This window comes from Chroicocephalus ridibundus, chromosome 1 (genome assembly GCF_963924245.1).
Source record: "Chroicocephalus ridibundus chromosome 1, bChrRid1.1, whole genome shotgun sequence".
In the NCBI taxonomy this organism is placed as follows: Eukaryota; Metazoa; Chordata; class Aves; order Charadriiformes; family Laridae; genus Chroicocephalus; species Chroicocephalus ridibundus.
This window is the reverse complement of record NC_086284.1, coordinates 204,753,371-204,778,969: the sequence shown is the minus strand read 5'-3', so window position 1 is coordinate 204,778,969 and position 25,599 is coordinate 204,753,371. Positions and strand designations below refer to the sequence as shown.

Below are 25,599 nucleotides of genomic sequence, written 5' to 3'. Positions count from 1 at the left end.
TCACTTCCCAGTAACATGACTATTTAGTGGTAAAGTGCTAAAGGAACACTCCACTATCTGTTTCATCAAATGGTTGGGTTAGGACTTCTGTCAGCCATTACCTAAAACCCCATATTGCTGCTAATCATTGTAGTAACTCCCCGTGTTCATTTTTTCATTGCTGACTGCTTTAATTGATCTCAATTATTCTGAGGAAGATGATTTGCACAGTGAAAATGTAGAAGAATGCAAAAATGCCCGCAGTAATAAATGAAAATTGGGCAATCAATCTTATGTAGGAAGCAGCTGAGCTCTTTCTTTTGGAGTGACAGCCTGGTCAGAAAAGTCAGCTGCCGCTAAGCCAGACCTCCTCCAACTGACAATCCTGGAAACCCTGCCGTTGCATGTCCATCCTCCACAACACAGGGATTGCCCTGTGTATCTGAACTCCCCACACACATCTGCACCCTGTTACATTGACTTTAATAGGAAAAGTTGCTTTACTATCTGCCAAAACACTAGGCACTGCATTTTTCAGGAGTATATCCACAATCGATAGTGGGTATGCCCATATTACAACAAGCTCCCATTACTGACGGCAAGGAACAAAAGATGAACATTTTGTGCCTTAAAAAAACTCAACAACCTAACAAATAAATTAATGGATAGGTTAGTTAATATTTTTTCTTTTTTCTTGTTTTTGTGGGGTTTTTTGTTTGGTTGGCTGTTTTTTTTGTTTTGTTTTTTAATTCTTTAAATCAAACTGCATCTCCTCTACAAAAATGTCCTTTAGTTCCTGGAGATTATATGTACAGTTGCAGGAATTCTTGAGTCATATATGTCATACTCCCCTTTCACCTTAAAATCTATAGCAACACAATTCACAGTCTGTTTTATAGCCACATATATTTCTATTAATAAGGGTAGAGACAACCTTAATTTGAAGGAGGAACAGTGGAAGTCATATGATTACTTCACAAAGTTGGAGTAAGAAGGCACACACATGCTACATTATTCAATCTTCATTTGGTGTGAAGACCCTTCGCATCAGCAATATGGTGTGTCAGAGTTTATTACTTCCAGATAATTTATTTTAGTAATTCCCCACGATGTCCAAACCTGGCCCTGGATATAGTATAGGAATCTGGACAGATTTTTGCTCTCCATTTGTCTTTTACAAAAAAATTTGTCCAAACATTTTCTAATAAAGCTATACAGCATTTAAAAATACAATTAAAATGAAACAGCCTGTACAATATAGTACTAACATGTCTTTAAATTCAATAGAATTTGTCCTTCACATGTATAAACTAGTTCCTATCAAACTCAATTACACCTGATGCCAAGAAACTTCCTCCTCTGGTAAAATGCAAAAAGAAAAACCATAGATTCCCCAGAACCTGGGGGTGGGGGGGTGGGTTGGTTTGCCCCCCTCCTTCTCTGCACAGCGAGTGTCTCAAACACTTTGTCTTCCCAAGGTGTTTAGAGAAAGGAAACCCAAGGCATATACATGACCATTTGTTTCTGTGCCTCTGATAAGTTATCTCGGATTCAGATGAATCAGAAATAAGCTAAAAATATTGGTTATCATGGGAAAAAAACCCCACCATAATACAGTCTTTCATGTTTTAGCATTTCAGAGTAAGAGCCTGAAATAGTATTCCACCCACACTTAAAAAATTGAAGATATGCAAAAATTCCCACGTGCAACTTTATTATCTATTATTGAAGTGGGAAAATGACAACATTGGCAAAATTTTGCCATTTTTGGTAATAAAGTAGGAAAGCAAATGAATTGGCTTCAGTCCTGAATCTTCTAGTGAACAGCTGGGAAGGAGGAGGCAAACAGCAGCATCCCAAAAGCCAAACTGAAAAAGATGAGCCACGGATTGAGAAAAGGTAAAAAGAGTGCCCAGCTCTCTTTGGCTTGATACTAAAAGGGCAAAACAAAGAAAATAAATCTAATTTATGTACTAATTCTGATGACATGTTGCTGCTCGTTATGAGGCTGGATTAAGACAAATAACATAAAGCCTTACCACAAAATTAAATAAAAGCTATGTGCTTTAATCATTGGAAACACAAATTGGCCTTTTTTCCACTGAAAAGCCTACCATAACACTTCACTATAACCATAGATTATATTCAACTATACCTTCAGCTGGTTTTGACACCTTCCTTGCCTTCTCTCTCCTCTAGTTTATTTTTACTAATACTCAACCAACCAGACAAAACAACTTCTACTTATTTCGGAGAAAATTAAAGGTAAGTGAAAATACAAGATTACTTTTTAAACTCTCTAGTCTTTCTTTACTTACCAAGGAATGTTTCTTCAAAAGGTAATGGATTCTAAAGACAGTGCACTACAAAATACTTCCAAAGGCATGGAAAAACATGTTTCCTGAGAAAGTCTACAGCAGTAGTGGATAACAGGTGAGAGGGACCAACATGTGAAAGAGAGTAATATGGTTTCAGTGCACCTTTTTAGCCTTCGTGTGTGTATATTTGTGAAACTATGTATTCCACAAATCTTCTCTTGCAACTTTTGAGAAAATAAGCAGCTCTGCTTTGCTTTCTACATCCTCATACCACAGGTCTATGGTAGAGCAGTAATTAAATCCGTTCTCTAACTTAGGAACCTCTGCCTACAGCAGGTCAGAAATTATATTCTTATCCAACACACAACTGGCTTCACAGATTCTTACCAAACATCAGATAGATGCCAAGGGAAAATGATCAAGTATCTCTTCCTCTTCAAGCCGCAGAGAATGCTCTAATGGCTGGCAGACTATTCCCTTGATGGGAATATTTCTCAAAGATCAATAGCATTAATCTTTGTAGGATTTCACCTTACTCTTCCTCCAGACTGCTTGCAAGGGCGTATTTCACCCTGACAGTTCCCCGACATACAGATATCTGGATCCTCGTCCTGATTGTGGCACATCTCTTCAAGATAAAATGCTCTAGACGAAATAAAGTCAAGCTGCAGAGGTTAAGTTATTGCAGAGTTAAGTGATTCAACGGTCTCTCCTGACTTACATCTATTTCACTGTCTCATAATAAACTGATCTATTTGAATTGTTCTATTAGTAGTGATTATTGGAAGTTAAGTGCAAAACAAACAATTTTGGTCAGGAACAGACAATCTTACATATGACCTACGAGTATGTCTCTAAAGTTGGCTTCAACCAAATAATAAGCACATAGTAGTCAGAGTATTTTCAAGCTTCTCACACTATTATTTTCTGGCAGAATTCTAGAGGGGAAGCTTTACACAAAAATCATCAGTGGTTGAACCAACATAAAACAGCCCATTTAACAGCATGGTTAACCATAGTCCATTAAAAGGTTTGCTACTGAACAGTGCTTTTGCACAGTTAGCTCTTTGGGTTTTCTGGGGGTGGAAATACGTGGGATATTCACAAACCTCTAACTATTACAAGAAATAATAAACATTTGATTAGGGGTTCTGACTCCAGCATCAGTTGGCCTAGTATCAGACCAACTGAGACAAATTCTGAGTATATTTAAAACACAAGAGGTTTACTGAGAAGCAGCTATCAACAATTATTTAACACCAGAACACAGTCTAAAGCATGGAATACATTCAGTCAACAGGCTGTGAAAGGGTCAAAACAGGGAGGACTGCTCTACAAGCCATACGTACATACAAATTAAATGAACTGCACAAACATCTCAGCTTTTTACCACCCCACAGCAAGCTGTCTTGTGACATCCCATTCTATGCAGAAACACATAGGTAGCTTTAAGCCAAAGAAACAACCACATACAGTTTAACTTTTCAAGTCGTAAGAAGATTAGTAAGCAAATAAAGGCTTCTTAGTTACACAAGCACTACACCCTCTAACCTCTAGCTACTGACCTCTGTAGAAGTCAGTAACACGCTGTAATCATTCTATCATCTGTAATCACGCACAGCTCCCAGCCAGCTTAGGTACGGTTCTGACGCTCTTGATAGATTCTGGATCCAGATTTTGATTTACCAATGGGTATCTCTCCTACAGGCCTTCTGTCTATTGCCTAAGCCTGGAGAAAAAACTACATCCTTCACATACTCAGGGGAGCCACAGAAGCAGTGGCTCTGTTGTTCACAATAAAATGATGTATGTTTGTTCCTACTGGACAGTTGTCACTTAAGAAGGGTTTAGATATTTTGCTCATTCTTTACCCATCTGATCCTTGGTATCCTTTCAGACATTGTTACTAATATTAAAGTTCTAGAGTATCAGCTCATTTATCATCGATCTGAACAAAAATTCATTATTGTAGTATTACAGATTATAGGAATTTTAAGTTTATTTTCTTTTCTGAATTAAATCCTTGTTTATGAGCCTCTTCCCTGGAGAGGGATCTGTTAGCAAAATATACTAAGTAGTTGGCCTTTGTGTTCACCCCTGTGATTTAAAACGGAGTGTTACAGAAAAAGAAAAAAAAAAAAGGTTTTATTTTGACAAGATGAAGTGCACAATCTAAACTGTATTTCAAAAATGTACTTTTCTAGAATGACAAACTACAATTTCTTATTTTTTTTGGCAAACGTAAGACAAACTATGGCAAGGATTCCTACGATCTGATGTCAGCCAAAAAAAAAAAAATCCTACACTTGCCTTACTGCCTTGTCCTGTTTCTCTAGGGAGGTGATGAATCCTTGTTCACTCTCCTTGTTTGCTGACAGAGCACATAAGGCAGCATTGCAGAAATTATGGTTTCTTATTGATCATTTGAACTTTGCTTGTTGAATCATTACATCAGGGAAAACGCTTGTGTCTGTCTACATACAAAAATCGCAAGGACAATAAAATATTCTTTAACCTTCTCAGGGATCAAAGCATGATTTGATAATCTAAGAATAAATCCTAAAATACATAGGCTTCTTTTGCAGGCCTAAGCGTTGCTCGGTCCTATGCATCCATTCCAAATTGGCAATGAGAATTGACGGAGTAACTCTAATCCTCATCTAGTATGGTAAACTATACTATATAAGGTATCATCTTTCATTCTGCAGTGATGATAATGACTGAACAGTTCTTGTGCTAAAGGATCTTGTTTTGGCTCAAGCTTCAGTAAAGTGCTGAATTTCATCAAGGTGTATTAAGATGACTCTTCACAGAGATTTATACCCCACAACATAGCATGTTTTTCATTAAGGAAAACTGAAAACAGCATTTTCAATGCTCAGCCTTGTTTCTACTATGCTTCTTAAGTCTTAACATTGCATTTAAAAAGGCTCAAGAGGTACAAAAAACAGCTGGACCTCAAGCCAGAAAAAAATATCATTGGCATTTGTTCAGAGTCAGATCCGTTCTCTTATACGGCCACAGACAAAAGGAATACCTATTTTCCTACACCTCATTCAATGTCAGATAGCCTACCCTAACAATTGTATGTTTAGCATACAGATTCTTAACTTTTGCAGAAATTTCTGACTTCACAGCTCCAAATAGTTGGGTTCAAGCTAATTGAACCCTAGGTTGGCCCTACACAAATTTTCTCGTAATTCCTAACACCTCTGCACTTTGTGAAATTGTTCTGACACATAATATGATATCCCTTTTCACAAAAACTCTAGATCAGGGACTTTATATAACTTTCTTGGGGGCTATATACTTGTTTGGGTCATCTGCAAGACAGAGGGTGTAATTACATTCAGGTGATGTTCGCTGGCTTTTTCATGCTAAAAAAGAGAGGCAGAAGATTTTGTAATTAAAGGGCATGACCTTTTCAGGGACTTGTATCTATATAAACTCAAATAGGCAGGATCGGGTTCCAATGGATTCCTAAAAGGGAAATGTTTGGGCTAATAATAGCTATTTCCTGTGTCAATGTCATTTGTATAAAGAGCGTGACATCACTTCTGTCATACACAAGCACACAGCTGAGGTTAACTTGCAGCAGTCAGCAACTGCGGATGAATTTTATATATATGCATAACTTAAAGTGCCTTTTAACCCTTATTGCTCATGAGAACAAATCTTATCAGAAGACATCTGTTCAAGAACTCACAATTTCTCTGTTTATTGGGGCCCATTACGACGGTTATTTATGAAAGGGAACGTACTGAACTGAGTACTGGGTAACTGCTATAAAATTCCTAACCTTGAAGAATATAACAAAATTATTGCATTACTCAGTTAAACTGTAATCTCTGCCCACTTAAACAATAACCAAAAGTCATCTTTCACTGACCTCTTGATACCATGCATGCCAGACAGGTCTTGGCATTATGGGCATATTAAAGCATGACAGAGAGTTTTATTTTTAAAATAATGCCATTTCTAAAATACTGTTTTCTTACTTAATAAATTGTATAAGAAGTTGGTAAAGCAAAAGTAGTTCACCTCCCGATAAAAATCCATTTTTTAACTCTAACCAGCAAGTTGTCATATATAAGGTCATCAATGCCTCTGAAACAGGTAATAACCACTGAAATGCTGTTGAAGATCTACTTGAAAAAAGTAAATTGCAGAACATGCAAGAATACTTCCAGGTTAACACCTTACTACAACAACACCATTTGGATTTTTCAGTACTTCACTATACTCAAGAGACAAAACACATACTGGCCTGTCCTTGTTCCTAATTGCAGGCATATGTAGCCTAATAGTCTCACGAGCAAAGAAGTTAATAGCAGTTAACGATTTTTCTTCTAAAGTTTATTACAAAAATAATAGTAATGTAATTTTTGTTATTCTCTTTTTGCATTTTTGGAGTTTTCTAGCATTACTGAGAAAGCAGAGCAATAGCAAATGAGTATTACAACCGAGTGTACTTTATTTTTAAAGCTAACTGTAGAAATAATTAACCGAAGCTCCTCATGACACAAAAGTATTGTCAAGCCTCTACAACACACCAGTGATTTCCTAAATTTTCTTGTGCTCTTTTCTGAAATTCTTCCAAATCCTATTACTGCAACAGAGTAAATACAGTTTAGAGTATTCTGAATTTGGTCATATTCCCAATTTACATAATTACATTAATATCTTCTACATCCCCTTATTTTGATTTTTTGAAAAGTAGATGTATTCTCCCCAACACCTTCTTGAGTAAGTTAGAAAAGAAAAAGGGAAAAGGAATAAAAAAAGAAAAGAGAAAATAATAAAAAAAAGAAAAGCAGCTTCTCAGCAACATCTTTAATGTTTTTAATTGTTCCCTCAACTGGTAGGACCAGTAATCTTCGGGTTTGTGTTAGCTTTGTCCTTATGACAAAGCTTCAGGAATGTGTTGCTGCTTACTGTACCTTTAAGTAATTGCTGGTAAAAAACTTTTACCTTCATTATTTCTAGCACATTTCTCCATGTAACATGCGCAAATTATGTAGGGATAGACATACTCTCTAAAAATACAAAGTTTCAATTAGCAGGAAATCAGTTTTCTAAAATAGTTTAACAGAGTCACAGCCATAAGTAGAGATAAATTTTGCTGTCATGAGCTCAATAAATGGACTATTTTGGTGCAAAGATTTCAAAGTCAAAGATTCCAACTCCTCTGAAAAAAAAAAAAGAAACTGAAAGCCCAAGGAAAACTCTACCAGTTGCCCACCCCCTTTTTTGTAGGGATGATGGACAAGAATCCCTTCGCAAATTTTGACCTGCATGATTAGACAGAAAAAGCAGAAAGTAAATGTGACTTGTACAATTCAGGGCGTAAATCACCTGATAAGAAGATGAGAATTGTCACATAGCAACTGCCCACCCAATCCATTACCCAGCCTTCAAAGTGGTGACTTCCAGAAAACAAAAACAGAAAAGCTATAATGAGTCATGGCTACATCCCACGAGGCAACATGAAGCTCTTTTAGAATGCACACACTTCCACATCCAATTTAACAGCTGGTCAGAAACTGCCTTCAACTATGTGAATTTTCAAAAAGGTTTCAGAGAAGATGATGTTATCTCCATTTTATCATCCCCTTTGGCTGTCAATCAACTATAGTAGCCCACAAAAATGATTGCTTCCACTTCTTAATTGGGTGTGCCCAGCTACGTACATGAGTAAAAGACTAGAACAAGTAGAATAATATACTTACTAGCTAGCAAGTGATCCAGGCTTTTCATAAACACTTTAATTTATTACAGAAGAATTCTGCTATACGTTTACAGATGAAGCGTAACCCACCTCAGAACACGTACTTCAACTTCAGCACTGTCAAAAATTTGTTTTCTTTAAGCCATCTGATTTACAGGAGCTGTATATACATAAGTATTAATTCTGATCTTAAAATAACTGTCAGCAGCGGGGGCTGAAGAAGAAGAGAGCTCACTGATTCACTGCAAAACATATTAAGGAGTACTATTGTTCTCCATGAATGATATAGGTTGTAAATGTTTTCATTATCCAAATTGTAGTACTTTAAGAATAGATTTTACGTTTAGTGATTGCAAGTTTATTAATTACAGTATGCTCCACTAATTACGTCCAGAAAGTACCTTAATTACCAACCTACTTGAGCAAATGCCCAGAAACTTGAGTTGAAATCCAAACAAGACATTAAGGAGTTTAAAGCTCTCATATAACAAATCATTAACACTGGAGGTATTCTGAAATTACCATTACATTTCTGTTCTTCAAAGCTGGACCGTCAAACAGCACAGTAATATTAGATAGTCTTACTGCTACAAAGTAATAACTTATTTACATTTCACTGCACAGTTAAATTAGCTCTTGATATGCGCAAGGAAATTTTAATATGGTGCTAAATAATAGCCAAGATGGCTTTGTCAGAAACAACTCATGCCAATCCAAAGTAATTTATTTCTGTCACAGAGTAACGTACCTTTGAATGAGAGATATAGTATGTTTTGATTTGAAGCAAGGCTGACACTATTTTAAGTGACTTTCTTAAGTAAGCCAAGAAAAGATGGTCTAGATTGAACCATCGTAAGACGGACATAAAGAATAGGGTGGGATAACCCCTACTCAAAGGGCATTTATGTGACCCACTTCAAAACTGAAAGGGTATGACACTCAAACACTTGTGTCTCCCATTGTCTGTCCTAACTCTGGTACTATTCAACATTGTCACTTACAGATCTGAAAATGGCAGAAGAGATGACAGGATTATTAAAATTTGCAGACGACAATTAGCCATGATGGCACACAACTTGTACAGGTGGACAGCCTTAGAATTCACAAAGCAAAGACACTGTAGTCTGTACAAACTGAAATGTCATATTAAGGCATATGGAATATGAATTCCACTCACAATCAACATGAGGCCTCTCTGGTTTGGGGGCATATATTTAAACAAAAATACGGTGCTTATAACTCTAGTCTGAAATTTTATCCCAATGGAGGGAGACAAAGGCTACCTCTCAACATTACAGGCTGACTGCTACAATACGCCTTGTGCTCCAATCTAAGCTTCACACGTGATGCTGCTGCATAACTGGATGCTACGCAAAAGTGTGTATGTGCTTACACTACACTTTGTGTGAAAACTCCTTGTGACTCCAAAACAAGAATAATAATGACCCTCAGTGACAAAATTCAATAAATTCTCAGTTAAAATAACATTCTTAGCACATATCTACAATCATACACTGTGCCAGGTTTTAATGAATTCTGTGTCAAAGTCTCCACTTCTACAAACCTGCACCACAGATTTTGGCTACAAGAGAGATGTGCTAGTTGACATCAATGAACAATTTGGTCTAATGCATGAGACGAGGACAGTAACTAGAACCTCAACTTTAATTTAGCTTCCTCTCAAAAGAAGCCGACAAACCTAGAGGCAGAAACGAACACTAGAAAATTATGACAAATAATATTAGTTGCTTGATCTTGCCCAGAATCTGCAGAGCAGTAGTATGAATGGCCATACTTGGTGGTGGTGAAGTTCTTTATTGACTCATGCTTTGGGTAAAATTACACCAACTTTAAGATAGAGGCCTACAAGACGGAAAGAAAATGGAAAATGGATTCTGAACTCTAAAAGCAAATGAGACATCAGCTTTATCAGACCTCCTCTGAATGCTCAGAGGTAAAAAACTTCCGTATGTATAAAAGATTCAAAGGGACTGTTGACAGAGATCCTCAACTAAAATGGCTTTAGGAAAACTACTGCAATTACAATTCACTTCCTCATCCATTATTAAAATTCAGCTGCTGTCCCCCTAGTATTTTCCCTTGTTTGAATGACACATAAACTGTGAACTTAACTACCATGAAATATAAATAACACCACAATGTGTACGGAAAACAAAGATGCAAACATCCCTTATCGAAATTGGAATGCATAATAGTATTATGTGTGAAAAACAGGACAGTATTTTAGAACGTTTAGTACCCTTACCTGGGGCACACTACATTTACTAGTACAATTTTCAAGGAAAAAAGAAGGGAATTAATCACTCGTTCATAAAAATTGTATACTGATGCAATGGAAAGAGTCTTTACAGGAGGAGTTTAGTGTGCAAGAGAAATTATATCTAGGGACTGTTATTTATCAAGATGCAGGATTAAGTTCCCTCCTCCATATAGAACTATCAAGGCACAATGTATGAGGTGCTTCCAGTGAGGGGAAAAAGACTTCAGTTGTAGACTAAAGAACTAATCTAAAATCTAATTTTTAGTTAAAGTTAACAACCTAACATTTTTTAAGCATTCTTATCACTTGTTTAAGAATTAAGAAAAAAAAATAAATCTCTGAACAGAAGTAAAAGCTACGCTAACACTCACTTTCTCTGAAGAGAAAAATCCCAAAGATGTTCTACAAAATTGTACAATTTCTAAACCAAATAGAGAACATAATTATAAACCAATTTGCATTTTAAAATAATATGCATGAGATCAATGTTCAGATGTTCACAGGCCAGAGCATAATTTCAATGATCCATTTTATTTTTGCAGCAACTTTGCTGTGTCACCACCTCAGAGCAGACACTACTTTATTCACACAATTTCTTTTCAAATTCGAGACTGGTTATTCCAATAAAAGTTAACTAGTTATCAAATCCCCTGCTTTAGAATGTAATTTGCAGCTCATAATAATTATCATTCTTTATACCTTACAGTTCACCATCTAATGAATTTAAGTCTGTGTCCAGCACTACACAGGTGAGACTACATGAGCACAAGGTTTCTTATCTCACTCTAGAAGTCTATAAATTCATTAATTTTATGATTCCTTTATAACCTGCACTGAAGCTACATAAACTCAACATGGTGATGCTTTCCCAGTGTGCCGTATATGAGAACATTGTCAGAGGGTCTCCATGAAGAATGCTACTTGGTATTAAGGATGAAAATATCCTTGATCACAAGGTAGGTTAAGTTTAATTCTAAGGTGTGGTGGAAATGCTGATGCCTGGCTAAATTAAGGGGGGTGGATTTTCCAAATGCATAGAACAATGGCCTGTAGCAACACAGCAGCTGAAAAAGTCTTCAGTATGTGGAAAGGTTGCTTGTATTTATTTGTAGAGAACTTTGAAACTCAGATTCCTAGTTAGCTTTTTAAAAAGGGATAAAACAAGAGTCAAGTAGAAAGACAGACAGAATAAAAAAGGCCTCGTGCATTAACATCCCCTTAGGCAGAAAAAAAAAAAATCGGCAGCAAAAAGCAACGGTTAACATTAATGTCATACCAAAAATTTCTATTGGGCGATTCATACGTGCTTCAGGAATGTGGTTTTCAATATGCAGTATCCAAAAAACCCAATAATAATAAATAAATACTGACCTAGATCTGAAATCAGGAAAATCCATCAACTAGCATTAATAACAAAGAACAAGGTGACTTAGGCTTTCCTCAGATAAGGCGGTGCTTACATCCCAATAACTGCAAAGATAGCAACACTAAGCAGTAATAGCCAAATCTTCTACAATACTGACCAAGTACTGCAAGACAACTAAATTTTTTTGGAGAAGGAACTAATAGGATTACAGAACAAGTCTCCAGGGAAGAGTAAAACCTGCAGTGCAGAAGAACATATGGCACCCTCCCATCCTCCTCGCTGGTAACTCCTACTCCGGCACACATTCCTCCCCAAACGCATATATGTTTTAGCTTTGCTCACATACAGTGCTTGAAGAGGGAGGGGGAAAGGCTGAGTGCAGCTTCATCTTCCAGCTTCCCTTCTTCCCCACTCCTGGAAGGAAAGAGCTGCACAAAAATAAGTACCATCTGAGCTCTGGAGAGGGAATATGTACCAGCACCCAATAACCGTTGTTGCACGTATGCTTTACGATCAAAGAGAGCAGAATGAAAATATCAACACAGTGCCCATCTAGTTTGCGGCATGGGCACATGCTCCCATGCCTATGTTCCTTAAGACTAACAGAGGCAGCAAAAGTACTGCACGCTTCAGCATGGTTCAGCAACCACAGTACCAGGGATATATTTTGGCATGAACTAATTCTGGCTAGATTAAAGAAAATACTGCCACAACCATCTTTTTATCTCTGTTAAGCTGTAGAGATGCTCCCTAAGCTGGGGGCTTCTAAAACCTATGCTCAGGTGGTTCCTGAGTAGTCTGTTTTCCCAACACAATTCACCGAGGAACACCCTGATGAGTTACAAAGCCTTTCGCTCTGGAAAGCACACCATTTATGGGGCAAAACTGCATCTCTGAAAATGAATCAGGTGCAAAAATCTGCACTTTCGGTTATCTGGCATGAGATTTCTTTAAAGATTACTGTGCTGTCCTTCTTCGGAAGTTCCACCATATTTTCCCAGTGGAAATGCTGGGCTTGCCTCCTGATTTAAGTTACTGATTATTCAAGGAACTGCTCAAACAATCTTCACCTTATTGTACATAAAGAAATACCACACTTTGTTAAAGAGCTTGTAAAAGAGTTGCTATCAAAATTCTTAAAAGACCATTTAATGAAAACTTGAGGAATTTTACCATGTTATAAAACTGGGTCAAGTGTAGAAAGGTAAGATACAAATTTAACTTCATCAGTTTAATAAAATATCACATACGCATAAATTGTTATGAAGCCTAGAAAACCGAGCAGCAAAACCAACGTCTCCCTTTTTTTTGCTGTTTTTATAACATAAAGCTGGATTTTAAGTTATTTGTTGCAGTTGTCTTTTTTTTTTTTTTAATTCAGACTAGCAAACACAAAGCAGCACCTTGTCAGAACAAAAACAGTAAAGGAAAAAATGACAGTTTAGATAGCAATGGCTTCTCTGGTGAAGGCATTAAAAGAAGTCATGGCACAAAAATATTTGTGGAAAATCAGACAGTTTTCAGTTAATAAAAGTTTAATGACTTTAAGGACAAAACTATTTTCAGTTAAGTATGTATTGCAGATATAGTTGCAGTAATATTACTGTTTACTTAAGTTAATTCTAACTCTTCCCAAATAATTTAAAGGTATTTAAAAAATGCAACAATTCTTAATTAGGTACTAGAATTTCAGCCAAAACCATTACTAAACACTTGTGTTACCATATGCATCACGTTAATATTACATGAATTATTGAAGACTGATTTAATATGCATGTGTCTATCCAAGCAGGTTTTTCCTCAAAACGCAGTCTCCTGCCTTCTGCTATTTTCAATATTTGTTTAAAGTCAGTGCTTTTTAGCCTATGCCTCAGATCAACTAATTATTAATTCCTTACACCACAGGGTACTACCTGCCACCGAGGGAAGGGAGAGGGAAGGCTGTTTCATGCTTCATTTGCTATTGACAACATCTCACCCGGGCTGTCTGCTTTGCAGTTTGACGAAAACTACTCTGTGGAACACAAGTCCAGCAGACGTACAATTAATAGCCACAAGCACTAACAGATGATCAACAAGACACATCACTCTCTTGGCCAAGCCACCCACAGCCCTGAGGCAGCACCTCCTCCAGCGGGGTGCAAGGGGACACTAATAGCAAAGCGGCAGCAGTTCCCAGTTCTGCTGTGCTCGCCTGAGCCATGGGGTGATCTGCAGGAGCATTTCAGACACAAATCCTCAGGAGGAACGGACCCTCAGGGGTTTGCATTGGGACTAGTACTGTTTAGTATCTTCATCTATGACAGAGACAGAGGGATTGAGGGATTGAGTGCACAGAGGGAGGAAATGGGGGTATTGGTGGATGAAAAGCTGGACATGAGCTGGCAATGTGTGCTCACAGCCCAGAAAGCCAACTGTATCCTGGGCTGCACCAAAAGAGCCGTGGCCAGCAGGTCAAGGAAGGTGATTCCACCTCCCTACTCTGCTCTGGTGAGACCCCACCTGGAGTACTACATCCAGCTCTGGAGCCCTCAGCATAGGAAAGACATGGACCTGTTGGAATGGGTCTGGAGGAGGGTCACAGAGATGATCAGAGGGATGGAACACCTCTCCGATGAGAACAGGCTGAGACAGTTGGGGTTGTTCAGCCTGGAGAAGAGAAGGCTCCAGGGAGACCTTACTGCAGCCTTCCAGTACTTAAAGGGTACCTACTGGAAGGACGGGGATAGACTTTTTAGCAGGGCCTGTTGTGACAGGACAAGGTGCAGTGGCTTTAAACTACAAGAGGGCATATTTAAACTAGATATAAGGAATAATTTTTTTACCAAGAGGATACTGAAACACTGGAACAGGTTACCCAGAAGGGTGCTAGATGCCCCATCCCTGGAAACATTCAAGGTTAGGCTCGATGGGGCTCTGAGCAACCTGATCTAGTTGAAGATGTCCCTGCTCATTGCAGGGGCGTGTGACTAGATGACCTTTAAAGTTCCCTTCCAACCCAAACCATTCTATGATTCTATGAATGTAAACATAGGGCTGTCACATGGCAGGTGGCAGGTTCAGCTGGGGTCACAGTTTGGAAATCAATAGAGGTATGACAGCAAGACGGCCAATGCGAGGGGACTTCTTAATTCGGATGCTTTTGAAGGCATTCTGAGGCCTGGATAACTAGAAGTATAATGGCATACAGCTGAAGGATGGAGGAAGACAGGATGGTGGTATGCCCTAATCCTGAACATGTACTTGCCTAGGTACTGCGACAGAAGGTACTGCCATTGCCATCACCCCAGTGGAGGCAGTCAGACAATCCAACTCTGGGAAACAACGATCTTTTCATTTCTCAGTTCTCTGCTTTAATATGATTTGAAGAGAAAGAAATTCCAAAGGACAGGGAAAAAAAAAAAAAGTTCTCTAACCTGTGCCTAATTAAATTTGAAGGCTTTGCTGAAACCATAAACTGAATCATAGCCCCTAATATATTGTGATAAAATATCTCCCAATACTACCTCATCACAAAAAAGAAAATCTGTGCGTTTTGTTTGTTTTACTAATAGACACTTCATAAATTCAATACCTGGTGCATAATAATCTTTCAGCTTTATAAGGACCAAACCTGACCCTGAATATTGCAGAAGTTTATCAGAAGTGGATGTGGAGTCAAATGCAGGTGAGGATGCTCCATAGCTGCATGGCCACGTACCCATCGAGAGCTGGGAAGGTAAACTCCTAGCAAGAGCTGGAAAAAGCAAGGGGCCTTTTGATGCCTAATTAGCTAGCCCCTTGTCCTCACTCCCACACGCAAACTTTCTGCTGGGCATAAATTAAAGAACTATAATTTACGTTCATTTTACAATGTTTATTCTACTTTAACTGCAATGTATTTCAAAATATCAACAATTATAGCTGCAGATATTACTGGGTTAGAAAATAGAGGCTTCCAGGATCTATTTAAGAAAATAAAAGTTATTTCCATAGGGGAGGAAAAATAGCATTTTCATGAAACAAGGCCTGTTAGAAGGGGCCGGTTTTGTCTAATTGTTAAAGCATAGAAACTTGCAAACTCAAATACTTTGTTAAGAACTTTCCTGCTTACTTCATGTCATTTAGAATATCTCTACATTTCTCCAACTGCAGAATGAGGTTTGCTAATACCTGCCCAAACCACCTACTACTTTTTCTAAATTTTCTAAAAGATGCTGCAAAAGTGCAAACCAGAACCACTAATCAAAGAGGATCGATATACAGAAAGTAACATGTGACACAGGATTCCCTGCACATTTACAACAGTAAATTATGTTCTAGTACTAAGCAGGAAAGCCCTGATACTGCTTTTATTTGAAACTCATTCTGTTTTCAAAATATTGCTATTAAACTTGCCCATGTGCTCTAATAACTACAGCTCTCATGAGTCTTCTGTATTAATGGTAGCTGAAAATAATACTGGAATATGGATATTTGAGAAATTTACTATTTGAACTACCTCAGCATAGCGTAGTTCCATTCACAGACCAAAAAGAGAAAAGAGAACTGAAAAGAGAAACTATCACAAGTTAACTTGCTACTTCTTCCTCATTTTGCTTCTTTTTTCTTTTTTGCTTTCAGTATGATTCCAATTTCCACATACAAAATGTTTTAAAGATCAAGTATCTTAAATGTTGGAGTTACAAAAAAGGAAAAGAGCCCAAGTACTGAGCAGCCAGCCACATACTATCATTTCTACCTGCATTCACGATGCCTCCAGTTACAGGCATTTAGATTCCTAGTGGTTTGTTAACAAGGCCTCCATATTTTCTCTCTCCATCAATACTGGAGTTACATACCCATTAACCTCAAACAAAGAGGTATCTTTTAAATCTTGTTAATGTTTTTACACTCAAAGCATATCTTTTCTGATTTACACTTTAAGACAGAGATGTCAAACATCTAATAAAGCAGGTACTACTACAGCTAGCATGTTTCCTTGCCTGTTCTTGGATTATCACCTTTTGCCATAGACACCTGTATAACACACTACATATTCCACTAAAGTGTTGCTCATCTTTTCTTTCTGACTATCTGGAGTTCTTTAATGAGAAAATATACCCGTACAGTGTAACACAGTGAGATGAAGCAATAGCTGGAGATGAAATTTAAAGGTGACCTATGAGACAGATTTTTTTGTTGCTGTAAAACTTTTAAAGAGGCATTAACACACAGGAATAGTTAATGGTTTCTCTTTACCTATGGATATGGAAATATTTTTGCACCCATATAATAAAACACCAAACTAACACCTGAAGAATTACGCACAGAAACACTTTAAAGTACTATTTTTTATTAGTAGTAGTATTGTTGTTGTTGTTACTACTGCTACTAAAAACATTTTAATATAAGTTATGCCAGTATTCCACCTTTCTTTTTTTATGCACTTTTTTAGCCCTTTGCAAGCTGCAAAATAAAAGTGAACTATATTGAAGCCAGACATTCAGTTTAGCTATTCCAAGATTCAAAACATTCTATCATCTGTTCCTATGGAAACTGAAAGGATATTCTAGGTTATATCAGTATCAGCCGATTATGTTGCAGAGAAATCTGTGGTTTATTTTAATCCATAGTTCAGAGGTATAAATTCATGCTTAGTGTTTAGCTTAGTGATTTTGAATTACTGAAGTATGGTTAACACTTTGGTTCCATTAGATCATACTTTAAGATAAAATGAACTCTGTTTAGACCAGAACAGTAAAGGGAAAATTTCATAAGGTTTGGTTAATCCCCATGAAGTTTCCCATTCAGATGTAGGATATAACTAACGCATACTTGGAGGATATTTTTTGGTTGTTAGGTGAGCCATAAGCTGCTATCTCGCATCTTAACAAAATAGTTTAAGAAATAATTTAGATTTATTGAAAACTCCTTCAGTAGTGCCATGCACCAGATGGCCAGATGAAGGAATCTGATTTAGGAAGTTAACAAGATCACAAAAACCATAACCATAATATTGAAGATAAAAAATGAAATTGAATAATTGTTTCTGTGACAAAGAAACTTAAAGGTTTGGACAGAGTAAAATTTGTAAAGATATATAAACACATAAAGTGAAAATTCTCTATATGCGTACTGAACTATTGTAGAAGAAAAACCAGAAACAGTATAAGATAATAGGACTTTAATTAAACAGACTCAAATGCTATTGTGATCTTTTACAATGAAAGCCAATATGACAGCTATAACATGTTGAGATAAGTCGTCTCTGTCTACATTAGAAATACAAAAAGCAGTAAAATGGGTGGCTAACTTGAATTTAAATAAAAGCTTTGGATCTCACTAAGCAAACCTAGATGATTTAAAGTTAACTATAGCTACCACCCTCACCCTATGCCAAAAGCAGCAAGCAGATTCAAATTTTCCTTTTCACAGATAATACTTCAGTCTACTTACTCCAGATTCAAGTAATTGACTTCAAACTGAATAATCAAAAATGCCTTCCATTTCTATATCATATTGTAGTCAATCACTTTATTATGAAATAGTTGTCTCAGTCTAGTTTCCATCAGGCTCTCCTCCAGGGAATCGAGATTGTGGAATAATAAGGAAACATAACATCTACTGCCTAAAGTGTACTATATTGGTTAAATTTTTGACAGTGATGAGGTTAAATTCCAACTTTTAGCTTTCAAAGTAGAAATAAATGTTAGAACAAAACAAAACAAAAAGGAAAAAAAGCAATTACTACTCTTTGACTTAAAAAAAAAAAGGTATACTCCGGGTAGCATTTCAACCCTAGTTCTTCCAGACTTCTTATGAGAATAACCTACAGTATATGGATAAAAAAACGACTGGATGTGTGCCACATTGGAGTAGTTCTTTTCTCATATTTTTCTACTTTATTTGCTATTATAATGATAATTTTGTAATTATGCATACATATGCAGTTATGCACATCTACAATAACAGCAATCTATTCCATTGACATTCCAAAGTACATAAGGGCTTATATTATTTGAAAAATATGACAAAATATGACAGCTAATATGTGAAAGCAGCAAAGGGCAGGCAAAAACATCTGGAAGTTAAAATTTTTCTTTTGATTAGTACAGTACATCAGTGTTGGCAACGTAACACATCCTAAGCTAAATGAACTGAAGATAAACATTAAGAGGCCCACTACACTACCGTGGGGCACACGAAGCGACATTCTCCTATAATATTAGACTTTGTTCTCCAGTCAAGCACTTGTTCATGGAGCTGACAACTTTAGACAGCATATTCACTCATTTGCACAGCCCATTTTACTTGAAAGCATTCAAATCTGAAGAAGACAGTAAAGCAGCAAAAACCAGCAAGCATACTTTGATTTAAATCAAAATGTTAAAATATCATAAACTAAACTAGAAAAAAAAGGATGTTTCAGTGAAACATACACTCTGGCTAAAGTATGCAAGATTGAAAATGAGAAACTCAAGATCACAGGACCTTGCCCAGAGAGCAGTGCTGCAAGAGCCATCCACACCTCTGGCAGTAATAACTAGAAGTAACTCAAGAATGCAACATCATCATCTTTTCCCAGGTTTCACCAAAAAAGTGAAAAACGGAGCCCATTGCCAGCCACACTTAATATCTGAATATCTCAAACATCTCCAAGTGCATTTGCACAACTGGAAAATGCTGCCACAGGATAATAAAGAGCATGTACTGTTTAAGATCCTTGACATTAGATTAAACATCACCCTATGAAGGATTTAAGATTAATTTCACCAATCTTGCCATAACACTGCAAGCTGTACTACATCAGCACTCAGCTAAAAGGACCCTGAAATGAAATAAATTATGCAACTTCTTGATGATCGTGTCCGGGAAAATGGTCAATTACATGCATACTTTCTTGTCCAATCCCTTGGGGATAACAAATAAGACCTATTGTTAGAGATCCTTGACTCAAGATTAAATGCTAGTGTATGAAAGATTTCACATTAATTTCACCGATTTTGCTTTAACACTGCAAGCTGTGCTACAAAAACACCTAGCTTAGGGACCCTGAGCTGAGATAAATTAAGCAACTTCTTGGTCATCACCTCCAGACAGCTGGTTAATTATGCAGAAGACAACTCAGAGGAAAGGCTCAGTATGAAAAAGAAAGCAAAACAGAACAATTCACAAAACAAATTCTACTCAGTGAGTTACAATATGAAAATTCAAAATGTCCCAAAATATGGTCAAAGTGACAATAGTATAAAGATGTTACAGTGAAACTAAATGAGACCTTTTTGTTTGTGTTGTTTACATATTTCTCCTATGCATACAAATCCAGCATTTGAATGTTTTACAGAAGTAGACTTTAGGATTGATTTCTGTTGGGGTTTTTTACCCTTTATTCTGTGAGGTTGTAACTTCTAAAGCTCTTAATTTTGAAAAAAAAAATGTATTAAAAAAAACCACAGACACAATTTATCATTCATTTGGACAAAGGACAGTTATTAAACTTAGACTTATTTTTTGCTTTCTCTAATACAATCAAGAAACTTTACTACATGATCACCAGAACAATTTCAGTGAATTATCGGTGAATTTAACTCTCTCCAGATCCATGCTAGGAAGGAAAATAAATTTGCCCACACCCTAAATAAGGGAAAATGGGCAAAAAACATCACATAATTTATCCAAAACCTTCCTTAAAAAAATAGTCAGACACCTACAGATGACTCCAGGAGACAAAGAAGGAAAATTTTTTACTGTCTGTGGTCAAAGTTACAGAATGCTTCTGCAACACAGAGAACACGCTGTATTTAAGGTGCAAACCCAAGGAAATCTGAGTACTACTCTCATCCCCACACCATGTCTTGTTTGACCTAAATGGATATTTTATGTTTTAATCAATCTTTAATGATAGCATAGCCGTCACCATTATCCTAACTAATTACAAAAGTTTGTATCAGTAAATTCAAAAGCAAGAGCGTAGATCCCAAACCCATTTCAGGCATACAAGAACATACATGCAAAAATCCATCCCTCTTATGCAGAAGAGACCCCTAACTGTTGTTAAAGCAGGGAACTTAGCCCAGAACTAGGGCTACCTCTTCAGAGGAGTAAAGATGGAGGAGATGGAAATGCACCTCTTTTCTGCACACACATGACCTGGCTGCTAGTGCTACCAACCTTATCATTACCCGATGGAATTAAGTTTGGGTATCCCTGGCTGTAAGAGGGAAGTCCCACACTTAGCATGACAATACACAGCAGAAGGGGTTTGAAGCGAGCTAAGTTGCAGAGAAAGTTTTCTTTGTAAGTATAGCAGCCACAACACTGTGTCTGGAAAAACCGTTCTACCTGGAATCGAGCTATGGTAATCTTAACAAATTTCTCTTGTTCTGAGTAATTTCTTATTATTCAGATCTGCTTTACACAATATACTGCTGTTGAATAAAGGGGTGATGTGGTGTCAAGAGCAAATCTAGATTCCTCTGCCTAGAGTTCATCCTGTGAGCAGAAGAAATGCTCGGGATGCTTCAGACAGTTGCAAGATGGATACAGACATCTTTTTTTCTTTTTAAAGTAGAAAACATTGCTGTCTCTTCTCTTAGAACAGTGACTTTATTAAAGTTCTTGATGTATCTCTGTTAAAAGCCTCTCCTGCTTTCTATACTACCTGCCATTAACCTGCTTACAGCATGAAAGAAAGCTACCAGGGAGTTCCGGACTAAACAGTAAGGACAGGGTTTGAATCCATTTTCTTGATACTGTTCTGTGGGTCGCAAAAGAGCACCAATCTGTGCTATGTACACTAGGAGTGCGTAACAAAGCATACGTGACAATAAAAAACCTTCGCCCAGCCACTGGTACCCTTGCTTGATCAGGTTTGCTATTATTTGCATTACTTTTGTCAACAAGAGCAAAGAGGGCTTAGTCTTTCTAAAAGGATTTGGAAGACATGCATGGTTGGGAGCTCTATGAAAGCCTGTTAAGTCTAGACACACTGGCAGACACTTTGAGTTTATACTGAGATGGCAGCTTAAAGATACCACCACGAACATGAGTGGAAGCCTTCGCTTCTGAAGCAGTCAATGGCTAATGCCACACTTCCAAAGGAAGAGGGAAAGAGAGATGTCATTTCTTCTGAGAAATCCACAAATGCTACAGTGATGGACATGCAATAAAAACACGAATTACAATGCAGAGAAAAAGACAATGTATCACTTAGAGGCAGGTATCTGCTTTCATGTGCTACTTCTGGTGGTTATTTGGGGGAATCTGGGCACAGCTCATTACCTTCTGACTTATACATCACTGATCAATCACAAAACCAAAAATAGTTTCTTACTTAAACAAAAGAGGTATACCAAAATGTTGAAAGGGGCAGTTTCAACTTCTTAGCTCTGTTCTTTTTGTCAGAGTAACTTATAGCAGCATCTCGGAAAAAAAAGCTGAATTCTGGAGAAGATATTTACCAAATTCTAATGACTTCTGCTTAAAAGGAGATATTTATAGTTTTACTTTTTTAATGTATTTCCACTTCCTGCTTCTCTTCCAGGTGGACACTCTAAAATGGAGATGTAAGACTAACTTTCTTCTTAGGGCATTGCTGAAAACTGCTGGATGAAATACAGAAATACAGCTCGCTGTTATGTAGGCAACTGATCTCGTGTATTATTTACACAGCAGATCAAAACAAAGGTGAAAACGAAAACTGCAATTGCAAATACGAATATCAAATAACTGAAGAACCACCTGGACAAATACAGATGCACTATTCTCAAAGGTATAAACTTGTCTACCAGAATAGGTACTAGCAGGAAGACAGCTTATCTGAGGAATTCTGTGCTATAAAACACAAAAGAAAAGATGAAGATCCCATGTCCTCTTACGGGAAATCTCAGGGCTTGGAATGTATAAATATAAATCAGCTTGTAAATAAAACACACAGCTACAAAAATAAGAATCAAAGATACACTATCTTATAGTCATACTTCAAATTCTAAATTTTTTGGGCAATGCCTGCACGTGTATTTTCTAAAGCACACTATTTTTCCAACATTAAATCCATGAATCATATCCAACAACAAACCTGTACAGCAAACCCCAACACCTCTTCGTGAAAACATCCCCACTTCTGATATGGCCAAGCACTAATAATGTTCTTCCAAGCAATCTTCCATTTGCTGGAAACAGGCCCCTGGCTAAAGCACAACAGGCATATACTTTAATAATCTCTTGATTACCTGGATACAGCCTAGAACACCTAATAAATCTGTCTATTTTTCAAGTGGAGTGGGATTGATTTCCCCAGGGTTTCTTTGTCAGTTCCGTTTTAGTACTTAATATGAAGAGAAAATTATCAGAGAAGGTCAAATCTGACATGAAAAACTAGAAGGAGTACACACTGATGAAGACTTTTGCTACATTTAAAATAAATGTCCACTTGCTTTTTCCCAGGCCCTATCTTCGTTCAGTCTTTATTTAACACTGCATATGCTTCACAGCTTGTAACAAGCCCAATCACAGCTTGGCAACATGCTCAAATAGCCAGGAGTTTCAACATTTGAATAGTAATCAAGCAAAAACCAGGGTGCTTTTTCCTACCATTTTGCTATCAGTAAATAGCCAAAGGTATTTACCACAATCATGACTTACTACTGCGGAAAATTACTTGAAATGAGAGGTCTAAGTACAAGTTTGAGACATACTGATAGTCTTAATCCTCAATTACCTAACCAAACCAATTTAATGAAGAGATTTTCCATTCTGTATACGTCCTATTTTCATGTCAACCTTCAATAGTATAAACAAATGCTATATTAACTTACAGGTAAGTTTAACTGTTGGTAAGAAACAGCATAAAAATGTCTTACTCTAATCCTCTTTGTTCTCTGATTTGAAACCCAAATTTGATAGGAACTTGCACTAGATTTTTCCTCTTACTGTAGTAATGGGGATTCAAAATACTTTTTTTAAAGAACATAAAAAAGTACAGACAAAAGAACATGAATTTTTAAAAAGGCAAGAAGACAGCACTAATGATACTACAAACAGTTAAATAATAGACGTAGTCAGGTTATTAAAAATGTAGATAATTATATTTAGTATGGATGGATGTAATTATGCATATTCATTTTTATATTCCTTATAGTGAATATTTACCTCAAAGTTTAAAATGCAATTTAAAGTTTTAATGGGAAATCTTTCAAATCATTTCAATATATTACTGCACAGCTAAAATGTAGAAATCTTCTTACAGTTTTAAGAACCGGCATTTTTCAGATTTATCCATAAAGCTTGGCAATATTGGCAACGTAGTATACTGTGCTTAATGCAAAGTCCTACCAATCACCAAGCTTTTAGCACAGTGTTTAGAGTAAACTCTTCATATCAGCACCCACTTTCTGACAAATTTCAAGATCAGATCCTGCAAAAATTTTATTCCTGCAAATACTGTACAAGGCCAGTTTTGTCAATTTCTTTGGATATTCTCACATAAGAAATTCTCATGTAAGATTTTTTTCATATTTAATCTCCATTAGACAATGCTACACAAAACAAAGGAAATCAAGCTCAGAGTTCTTTTACACTTCACTTCTGAAAGGAAGTAAAGAAGAAAGCGTATTTTACCTGAGTCTCCACACCTTGTTCAAGCAACCTTTTAGCCTGATTTTCCACCTCAAGCCGAGCTCTTGCAATAAAAAGCAGGTCATTTTCAATTACTTCTATTCCAGAGAGATCTATCCCTTGAGAAAGGTAATCTATAAAAGCAACAAAACATTGATAAGCATGACATAGAACAATGGAACATTTTTAACTTCCTAAAACATTTAGAAGTTATATTTAGTTCCAAGGGACATTTTTACATACAACACTTGACAATAGAGTACATCAAAGTAACATATTATACCAGAAAAACTGAAAATCAAAAGATTATCACTCACGATAAGCTGGATATTGAATACACTGAATTTATTTCACTGCACTTCTCTAGACCCAGACACTGCCGAAGAGCACGTGTACAGCATGAGTTCTAGGAACTCCAGAATCTCAGTAACAGGGCGGGAAGGCGCAAGAAGTCATCTCCTTGTCCCAAAGGATTAACCAGATAATTAAACATCTGTAACCAGACGTCTGAATAAGCACTAAGATCTGAGATTTCAGATGTATTAGACATTAATAGATTTAAATTATACTTCGTATATTTAAATTGCACTTCTAAACATTTGGGATCAAACACAGAAGAATGGCAAGAAAAGAAAGCAGTAATTTTTTTTCATTTTAAATCCCAGAAACATCACAAAACTTATTATCATTGTGGAAACCACCATCAGCAGGGCATCTACAGATTACTGGTTTGCTAGGGACTGCAGCAGGAAAACCTATTCAAGTTCAGCTTTTGTCCTTGGCTATGTAGATTTGGCCAAATCACTTCATCTTTCACTAATAGCCACTTAGTAATGAGAGCACTCCAGCAAGTGAAAAACCCAACACTCCACCTCCCTTTATCAAAGCAGGTTTGAATCTGTGACATCCTTTCTCCCAGACACATCCACTTTCTTTTAAAGGGAGCGACATTATAATGCCTGCTCTTTGGACTATTTAGGTTTTCACATGGGACAATTTTAGATGCAAAACACAAGCCAGGGAGTAAAAACAACTTTTTTGCACTCCCTGAGGTCCCCAACCTCTACGTTCCCTTCTGTTGGCTCTTTGGCTGATCTTGCACTCCTGACCTAGCCTAACTACTGACCTGTCTTTGAAAGAAGGGCTGGAGGATGCCTCTTCCCAGACATCTTTCATTTGTTAGTGACACTCACTTGGGATGCAAGAACTGTATATTCAATTTCCTTCAGACTCATGAAGACCTACTGCTTAGATTGGGCTAGAACTCAAAATCATTCCAATATTATGCAATTACACCCACAACTATTGGACATTTTTACAAATCAAACCAACTATGGCCACTGTTCTGAAA

General features: G+C 37.0%; 1 protein-coding gene across 1 annotated transcript in view; it reads right to left on the bottom strand.

Moving 5' to 3' along the window:
• Window positions 1–25,599, bottom strand: part of COG5 (component of oligomeric golgi complex 5) — a 191,442-nt gene that overhangs the window by 89,029 nt on the left and 76,814 nt on the right. The window contains exon 7 of the mRNA XM_063323427.1: window positions 24,252–24,382. Within this exon, the coding sequence (XP_063179497.1) occupies window positions 24,252–24,382 (131 nt within the window). The remainder of the gene's footprint in view (window positions 1–24,251; window positions 24,383–25,599) is intronic.